At 35.5% G+C, this 10,184-nt stretch overlaps 1 protein-coding gene across 3 annotated transcripts; it reads right to left on the bottom strand.

Annotated features, from left to right (window-relative positions):
• Positions 1 to 5,633: 5,633 nt before the first annotated feature.
• Positions 5,634 to 9,818, bottom strand: LOC111881898 (uncharacterized). 3 transcript variants are annotated; one of them, XM_023878290.3, is made up of 7 exons: positions 9,663 to 9,818; positions 9,445 to 9,537; positions 8,954 to 9,091; positions 8,128 to 8,871; positions 7,957 to 8,032; positions 7,290 to 7,363; positions 5,634 to 7,208 (listed from the first exon to the last, which is right to left on the bottom strand). In XM_023878290.3, exons 1-7 carry the CDS (start codon positions 9,702 to 9,704, stop codon positions 5,736 to 5,738), a joined length of 2,640 nt encoding a protein of 879 aa, XP_023734058.1. In that variant the 5' UTR covers positions 9,705 to 9,818; the 3' UTR covers positions 5,634 to 5,735. The 3 variants fall into 3 exon arrangements, with proteins under 3 accessions (XP_023734058.1, XP_023734064.1, XP_042751590.1); XM_023878296.3 differs by having other exon boundaries at positions 7,957 to 8,029; XM_042895656.2 differs by having other exon boundaries at positions 9,445 to 9,577; positions 9,663 to 9,779.
• Between the last annotated feature and the right edge of the window lie 366 nt (positions 9,819 to 10,184).

Genomic DNA, 10,184 nt, shown 5'->3' with positions numbered 1-10,184 from the left:
CTGCTAAGGCATATGTCATTTTCCCTTAATATTTTTCTAGTGATATTCTCCTACTTTCTTTAAAGTCAAATACCGTATTTTGGGTAATGATTGTATTTCAGGGAAAATTTCTCTTTAAAAACATAACACTGTCGAGTCTTGGTAGAAGACTGCTTTTATTTAGAAATATAGGATTTTCTAGAAAGGACATTAATACACCGTAGATTCCAAACTACTACTTTTTATAAAGTTATTTTGAATAAAATACTTACTTACATAAATGACACTAAATACTTATGAACTCACCAGCATTTATAAAAATGTTGATACTCGCTTTCAAAATAACTTGTACTCTCAGGTCAGCAATAGACAGGTACATCTCAGGCGCTTTTGGTGAAGGTAGTTTAGTACCTAGCTGCAACTATATTAGTTTCTATATTACTTTGATGTTTCTATGTATTGTAACTTATGTAAAACTATTACTATTAATGCAATGGTTGTTGTACTTTGATTACTATTTTGCATATGTTGTGACACTTGACATGACGCCATCCACCCCAGAACGTTTTCGCCGTTCCGGTTTTGGGGTGTGACACATAACTCTAAAGTACTCTATCACATAACTCTTTTACCACACTAGGTAAAGTATAGTGAGAAGACTCACCTCAGATGTCTCGGTAAATCTCTGACTCGGTAGAAATATGATCTAGCCTCCGCCTAATCACATAAAGTAAATATTCTCATAAATATAACTCTCGAGACTAGACTCAACCCTCTCTTAGCACCCTCAGAAGGGTAAAAGACCATTTTACCCCTCTCTTGACTCAAAGACCCCATTGTTGACCAAACCCTAAAAGTCAACGAAATTCAACGGTCAAACTTTGACCCAACTCGTCGAGTGCACTTTGGCGACTCGGCGAGTATACACATGTCCACTAACTCTTTATTCTCGCTTGGCATGTCGAGTCCCTCCCCTTACTCGACAAGTCACACCTGACATGAATCGCGGGGCCACCCCGACTCAACTCGCCGAGTCTCAAGAACAACTCGGCGAGTTTTGCCTTGAACTCCAGTCCTCTAATCCCCCTCTGACTCACTGAGTTATTCCACCAACTCGGCAAGTCTACTCACTGAGTGATTTACGTGAAACCCCAACCCTACTCGCCGAGCCTGATCCTTGGACTCGGCGAGTTCATGCCATGCACAAACTCCATTGACCTCCTGAGGTCAGATCTGTTCCTTTAATCCATAGATCTGGCATTCCCAAGCATGAAAGTCACGTAAAGTTCAAACCTTGACACTCTTATATCATCTAGATGGCATCATTTGGTGATTTAGCTCCAAAAATAACATCCTAAGTCCATGGCCCCCAAAGTAACTCATAAAGCTCCAAGGAGGTCTCTGGACCTCTTTGAGTCCAGATCCAAAGCACAAACTCGAGAAGGGACCAATTGCTCCACATAACCATCCTCTAAAGGGGTTAGAAAACCCTAACTCTAAGAATCAACACCAAAACTAAAGAAGGTACGAATAAATACCTCAGATGAAGCCTCTGAACTCTGAAGTCACTAGAATCGCACCTTCGTCAGCCTCCTCTTGCCTTCACCTCCTTCTTGAAATTACACCAACAAAATGATCAACAATGGCCTCTCCTTCCTCACAAACGCTCTAGATCTCTTAGGGTCTCTCTCTGGGGTTTGGTAGCCGCAAATGACGGCCTTAAGGGCCTTTAAATAGGTCCCAAACCCGATAAATTAGGGTTTCATTAAACAACATGGACTCGCCAAGTCCACTCATGGACTCGCCGAGTCCAGTCGTGAACCCAGATGAAAATCCGCGACCCTACTCGGTGAGTCTAAGCACCAACTCGCCGAGTTCCTCCACAAACTCCAAAAATAAATGAATAAAAATAAATGTTACATTATCGGTCGATAGGGCCGAAGGGGCAGTCATGCCCATCCATGCTAGATAGATTATGCGATATGAGCTTTGTGGTAGTAGTAGTAGGGGGTGAAATAGTCCCCATCATCCGGTCGAGAGGACCGAAGGGGAGACCAGCACCCAGATATGCTAGTCAGTATCTGGTCAAGAGGACCGAAGGGGAGGCCAGCACCCAGATATGCGCTAGTCAGTATCCGGTCGAGAGGACCGAAGGGGTAGGTCGGGCACCCAGATATGCCTGACAATATATGTATGTTATGTGGTTATATGGTATGTGGTATAGTGGGGGAAATCATTAAGCTTCGTGCTTACGGTTTTCAGTTGTTGTTTCAGGTACCTCTTCAGTCAAGGGGAAGGAGCTGACGCGGTAGCGGCTCATCATACACACGCTCTTTGTCTTCCGCACTATGAGATATTCTCGGATTTGTACTCTAACATTATTATGTTTTACGTTTTGGATTATAGTTACGAGACATGTTTTTATTAAATGATATGATCGTATGATACTTTGTTACAAACGTTTTGCAAATCACGTAATTAAAAATGAAATTTTTAGCCCGTATTTTTGGGACGTTACAAACATAGATCAATAAAATCACACATAACATGTATAAACACATAGATCTACACATAAGACTTGTATTCTCCCCCTAAAAGCAATTAAAAACCGAAAACAAGGGGGTATGAACTCACCTTTTCTTGTTGTTCTTGGTTTTGAAGAAGAATGGAAGAAAATGGTATGGTTTTTCGGCCCTAGTAAGCTTCTTGAATGATTTTGGACTCTATGAAGCATAGATCATGAAAAGACATGAGTTAAAAGGAAATTTTTGGAGTAATTAAGAAGCTAAGCCATGGGTTTAAGCAAAACTTACAAAGGATTTTGAAGTAGGTGAAGAAGCCTCTTGATAGCACCCACAATTTCGAAATTTTTGATGGAAGGAAGAGGAATTCTAGAGAGTGGTTGAGAAAGAGTTTTTAAGAATGTGTGTATGTTCCTTGGCCTTGATCTCGGCCGATTATAAGAGAAAAAGAGAGAGAGAGAGAGAGAGAGAGAGAGAGAGAGAGAGAAGTATTGAGGTGATGGTTACATGGAGATATGAGAGGTTTATAGATATATGTTGTGTATAATGCATTGTTATCCTATATATAAAAATAAGGTGGCATGGTTTAAGTTAATCTCCCATTTATTTTTATTTGTTTATTTTTTTATACACATGGGCCGAGAATGGGTTAGAAGAAAGGAGGTGAATTAATTTGGCCCATTTCTTTCCTTGGTTCAAAATTATGAAGCCCACAGAGAAAATTTTCGGCCCATTGGGCCTTTAAGTGTATTCATGGCCCAATTTTGCATAAAAGAATGGATTTATGGTCCCTTAAGGTTATTGGATCAATTATGGCCCAACATGTTAAGTTTTATGAATATGGGTCCAATTAGAGCCCATTTAAGGGTTCTAAGCCTAAGATAGTCGAATTGGAAGCTTATTGGTCCATTAGGCCCAATAAGGAATTCCTAGTTCATAATGAACTTAACCCGGAATTCGTAGAGTTTCCAACTTTCATATTGACTATTTGAAACGTTCTGTATAGAGTTTTGCACTTTACTTGATGAACCTTGATGGAATTTGTTGTCATTGATTTAACATAATGTTTGATATCCATAAGAATTACATATATCACAACGGATGATGTTTACAGGAGTACAAAATTTCCTAGCTAAATTGCTAGTTGTGACACCACTACACAAGTAACTCATCTTTCCGAACTCTCTAAATTTTAATTAAAAAACTATTAAAACATTTACTAAAACAACAATTAAACTGGTTAAATGATAACTGAAATCCTAAAATGATAATTAAAATCATAATATACAAGTAAGAAGGAGATTCGGTTACTAATTCTTCACAAATGAACTCTCTATGGGGCAACATGTCTAACATGTCGTGGGTGAAAGGATGTAAGGTTATTATTGACAGGTTCTAAAAGAAGCTTTCTAAATGGAAAGTTTCGAACCTATCTATTGGAGGTAGATTGATGCTCATTAAATCTGTTCTAAGGTCTCTTGGTATCAATCTTATGTCTCTATTTCTTATGCTTGTTCGAGTTGGAAAAATTCTTGAAGTAGCATGTGCAAACTTTTTTTAGGGAGTGGATGAGGACAATCGAAAAATGCATTGGATTAAATAGGATGTCGTTCTTACTGATAGAAAACATGGTGGGTTGGATATTGGTAGTTTAGTTGCCTTTAATCTTCCTTTTATTCAAAAGTGGCGGTGAAGATTTTTAATAATGACAACCTTCTTTGGGTTAAAGTCATTAAACAACTGTTTTGTTCTAATGGGGGTTTTCGCAGCTCTGACTATACTGGGTCTGACCCTTGGTCTCGTGTTTTGGGTTCCAATGCTCGACTTTTAAACCGGGGTTTAGTGGTTGATTCTATATTCAAGAAAATAGTTGGTAATGGGATGTCTACAGAATTCTAGATTGATAGATAGATAGATTGGAGATTCCTTGGATTCTAGATTTCCATGAATTTTCAAGTTAGAGCAACATAAAGAATATATGATTGTTGATAGAAAAGTAAATTGAGACTGGAACCGGTCTTAGAGACATTAATCACAAGGGTGAAGAAGTACAATTTTTGACCCTTATGGAAGTTATTCAAAATGTTTCTTTGAATCATCAAACGGATAGGTGGTGTTATGAAATTGGTGAAGATGGCTCATTTATGGTTGGAAACTTAAAGGAGGTGGATTGATGACGTGGTCTTACCGTCTTTGGATCAAGAAACTAGATGGAATCATTTTGTCCCTAAAAAGGTAAATATTCTATTTTTGAGGGTTTTAAGGAATAGAATTCCAACTCAAATTAACTTAACAAATAGAAATATGGATGTTCATTCATGTTGTGCCCAATTTGTAACCTTGGCAAAGAACAATTTGATCACCTTTTCATAAGGAGTGAAGTGGCAGCGAGAACTTGGAACGCTATATTTTCTTGGCTTGATCTTGATTAAGTGGGTATATATTTGGTTGTTGGCTTGTTTAATACCATGAATAATAGTTTAATGTCATCAAGGAAGAAAATGGTGGTTGATTGTACTACGACTTGGTATATTTAAGGGTTTAGAAATAATGTGGTGTTGAAAAAGTGAACGAACAGACAAAAGAAGAGATCAAGATGACTACCAAATTCATACCAGAATCCTTGATTGTACTAGCTTAAAATCAAGACTACAATGAGAGACATTCGATCCTAGAATTAGCTCTATCCCACCATTGACTCAGTTCAAGAGTTTTTGTTTTTATGGTTTGCAAATTGGAACCATAGATGTTCATTTTGATTGGTTAAATTGGCTTCAAAATCCTCTGGATTTTATGTTATTGTTTTTCTAGCTCCTTGTTAGTTTTGTTTTTTATATATGGTTGGCCAATAAAAAAAAATTTGTGGGTTCGCAATGGTCACGAACCCGCAGACGGGTGGAACCACAACACCAGTGGCTTTTCCGGCCAAAATCAACCGACACCATGCACTCTCATATGCCTAATTTCTTCTCCCTCCTATATGTAACAAACCTCCTCTAATTTTCAACTACCAAGAACACACGGAAGTGAACTAAGATAGGTTTGTATCATATAATACCATTTAATCACATGACATGCTGATACAATAATCTATTGCGAGAACATATTAATTAACACCAATTCAGGGACATCTCCAATATTCCTTTCATGTAAAGATACAATTTATAATACATTTTTTTTAAAAATAATAACAATAAAAAAACAAACAAACAAACACCCCCTCTATTTCAAGATTTATATTTCTTCACTCATTTCCAAAGGAACTCTATATGGGTTCTTGAATTCTTGAAGTGAAGGAACAACCCTACCCGCATACAAACTCTTCACAATCCAATCAAACGGCACCACCGGAATCTTTTGCTCCACCGCACATTGCTTCAACTGACGTGAAATACCAATTTCGCCCTCCACAACAATCGCCCCAATCAATACCCTATTACTCTCAAGTCTCTTCACCAACCAATGAAACGACTTGAACACCAACCCCCCTCCATGCCTCACAACTTTCTCCATTTTCATACAAAAATCATGCTTCCCATGAAGCATAATCGCAATATCTTGGAAAATCAATCTTCTATTTGGCATCCGAATCCCAATTATCATGCTACAATTAATCACATGTTCTTTTAAAACCATGTATTTCTTATGTGGTAAGATTGAACCTTCGTTGACCGAGTCAAACAGCCATTTGACTTTGAGAATACACGCGTTGACTGCACACCCGTATAAAAACTTGGTTGTGAGTAGCCTTTTGGGACTCAAAATCACAGGAAGTCGATATTTTGAGATTTTTTTTTGTCTTCTAGAAGTTGAAGATGGAGGAGATGGAATATCATCTAAAACTATGCCACCGTTTTTTTGAATTAGACTTTTTATTTCTTTATGTTTCTTGATTGAAAACCCCGTAATTAAAAAATTAAAATCTTGAAATAAACGTGTTTTGTTGCATGTGAATGTGACTCGTGTTTTTTTAGTGTGAATAATTTCGGGTTCTGAAAAACGGACACGTTTTCTCATTGGAACTACACAGCTTTTGATGTTGGACTTCACCTTTCTGAAAACCTCGGTTGGAAGTAACTCCGGATTTTCTTTATTTATAGTAGCCGAGGGTAATTTGGTCTTTTTCTCGACATCATCTTGTGTAGGTTGTTTGTTCACTGAGTATGGATCATAAGGGGGATGTGGTAAGATGCTGTAAGTTTTAAGTGAGGACACGTGTCTTCGTATAGTAGGACTTGAAATATTCTCACAAAGGGTATTATCGGTATTTTGGGGTGAGACACTTTTTGGATTATTTTGGTGAAGGGTATTATCAGTATTTACGGGTGAGGCACTTTTTGGATTAACTTGGTGAAGGGTATAATTGGTATTTTGGGGTGAGACACTTTTTGGGTTATTGAGATTAACATGGGGAGGGGTATTATCGGAAGAAAAGCTGCAAGGAACAACAGAACACAAAAGGTCCTCCATTGGGGACACACTAAGAGGCATATCAGGGGCAGTATCGGAAAGAAAATTACTGTTATTGGTAGTTTTGTGGTGTGTATCTATATCTTTAGGAGGTATGGTTGATTGAGAAACAGTATTATCCTGTTTTTGTATGGCTGAATTCATATCAGGGGCAATATCGGCAGATTCCGAAAGAGAACTCGATTCATTTAAAGCAAATGGTTCAGGGATTTTGTTGTCTGTAACTGCATCTTCATTCTGAAAACCAATTAGCAAGAACATTGTAGTTATTAAGTCCATTAAGTAAAAAAGAAAATATGTTCCCAAAATAGCCCTCACCTTGCATTTCCAACCACCAAACCAACGGCTTTGAAATCTATCTGGAATCAAATTTGTCATCTTATCTTCGTTTTCTAATACACAGAATACAAAAACAAGATTAATATACTACACAAATCACTATATATATATATATATATATATATATATATATATATATATATATATATATAGGCATTGTTGGAGGAAAAGATTGCTTAAATTGACTTAATGCATCATGTAATTTATGTTGAGTGACTTAGATTTTGTGTTAAAAACTAAAGATTAGGAGAGATATTTGTGCAAAAGTTTTTCTGCACATTAATTCACAGATTACATGTATATATATTAAATTAAATTAAATCTAGTCTAATAAATGAAGGTTTTTTTTTTGTCACTTGTCATACTCTCATTCAATTTGCCAAATGTCATTTTGTGGCTATTTTGAATTAATTTTTTTTCCACATGTCATTTTATGAGTTTTTGTATTTTATTAAACTCCACATAATATTTTACTATAATAATTGCAATAAATGTAGTAATAAATAGATATCAATTTCATTAATCAACTTACCTTTTAATTTCAAAATTCCCAAAATTAAAGCTCATTAGTTTCTTTTGTTTATTTATTTAAATTATTTGTTTAAATTTAGAAGATAAAAAACATTTCCATTATAATAAGGATTACCAATACATCCAAAAGCCCGAGACCCGAAAGAAGATTTCAAAATTGTTTGACACAATGTCAATGGCCCATCAACCTGCTAAACATAATCAGCTTTTTTTATATCAGCTTAACAACAAATTTAATAATTTATATATAAAACATATAAAATCTGTTTGGGAATCTTTGATTTACCTCTTTTGTGGAAATAACAGGTTGTTCAACTGAACAACTAAACATGGGATCAAAATCACACCCAAGATCATTAGCATTCTCTGTAGTCCCTAATGTTGCATAATCATCATGTTCTTTATGTGTATCACCTTCAATAGATTCCAAAACAATTTCTTTTTTTGATAATATCTCTTGTTTTGTGGAAATAGAACCAAATTCAGCTTCTAGGGTTCCATAACTATCTTTAACATGAGATATGGATTCATAACCATAACTATTCACTGTTAATCCCACATCTTCATATGCTTCTGCCATGGTCAACTCATCCAAATCCGAAAGAAAGTCAACCTCATACTCATTGTCATTGTTTTCCTCAAAATCATCATTAAGTTCCTCCAATCGTGCCTTTTTTACCCTTATTGCAGCTTCAAGAACAGATGAAGGGGTTGAAAGCTGTGAATTTGGTTCATCTTTTAATACCTCATGGATTATTAATGCTTCTGATGCTGCAACAGCTAGTTCCACTGCATCTGTGATATCAACTTTATGAGATTTGGGGGTTTTCCCATTTTGCCCCTTTAAAGGTTCATGACTGGAAAATCCTGGATTGCCCTTCTGTGGGATTGGATTTTGGGTGTTCTCCTCAGGGGTAACTTTGGAATCTGGAAGTGGAAGAGGTTGTGGTTGAGATTTACTTGGAGTTGGATTTGATAAATTTTGAGATTCTTCATTTGATGATAGATGAAGATGTAATCGAATTTCATGCTGAGAAGTGAAACTGAAACTGTTAAAATTTAAATAATAATCTTAAGGAAAACAAAGATGAAAATGATGAATAGGAACTTACATTGCTAGAACATGAAGGAAAATTCATGGTTGAGTTGTCTTCTCCAGATAAAAATAAATGGAAACTCTTACACACACCATTATCAGACAGATTCTCATTTTCTCTAGTATTGATGTTCTGCTGAAGGCATCCAATGTCCTAATCATTATAATAATAAACATCCATTAGATATATGTGCATATAAAGAAGTAATCAGAAAGTTCAAAACATTCAATAATTTTGAACAACGCTCATAAACTCCTACCACTTTACTGATTAATCAAACACATGACTTCTAGAGGTGAAAACTTGCCTAGAAGATTCAGATTGACGAAGTGTATTTCTTTTGATTTGAGATAATAAGAGAATGTCAAAGTAAATCAAAAGGAACAAGTATGTTTTGTATAGGTAGGTGTTTTCAGTTTAACGAGAATCGTGAAGTATTACACTGAATTGAAAGGTGGAAAGTGAAACTAAAAAGGGAAAACAAGAAGAAAAAATATACATCCAACCTCGAGCCTTTGCCCTGAAGAACATTGAAATGCTTGATTGCTCGCCTCCCTTATCGAAGAAGACTGAAGCCAACCCGGAAGCCATGCTGCTTCCTGTAATAAGATAGGAGAAATATTTTTCGCATACTCAAATCTACAACCATGTATCAAACCTAATTTTCAGAACGAAAAAAGAGATCGATACAATAAAATACACGATAAATGAGAAGGAAACATACCTCGGAGAAGTGAGGAGGATGAAACCCTAGTAAGCTCTGCATCGTGTTCTACGGTGTGAGTCCTTGGCGCCAATATTTTCAGGTCGGAGCGAATGGAGGCGGGGTTAAAGAATTGAAGAATTATTTATGGAATTGAGTTAGAACTTCTTTTCAATTTATATAATCATGTTTCTTACAAATCTATAAATTTATTGGATATGATACGATGTGTTTGAAAATATAAATATATATTAAACTATTTCTAAAATACTTACCTCAAATACGGCTGGGTTAGAATTACAAAGGAGGTTTTTTGAAAAAAAGAATAATTAATTTAGGCTAAATGCTATAAATACCCTTTCTTTTTCAATTTCACCCTTGTGACTTTTTTGTCTTTTTTTTAACTTCCTTTTTTGTTTTTTTGTTGTTTTTTTAAATTTTTAATACTATTATATATATATATATATATATATATATATATATATATATATATATATATATATATATATATATATATATATATATATATATATATATATATAT

The sequence above is a fragment of the Lactuca sativa genome, chromosome 1, assembly GCF_002870075.4.
Source record: "Lactuca sativa cultivar Salinas chromosome 1, Lsat_Salinas_v11, whole genome shotgun sequence".
Taxonomy (NCBI): Eukaryota; Viridiplantae; Streptophyta; class Magnoliopsida; order Asterales; family Asteraceae; genus Lactuca; species Lactuca sativa.
The sequence above is the reverse complement of the archived record's forward strand: the minus strand, read 5'-3'. Positions and strand labels throughout refer to the sequence as shown.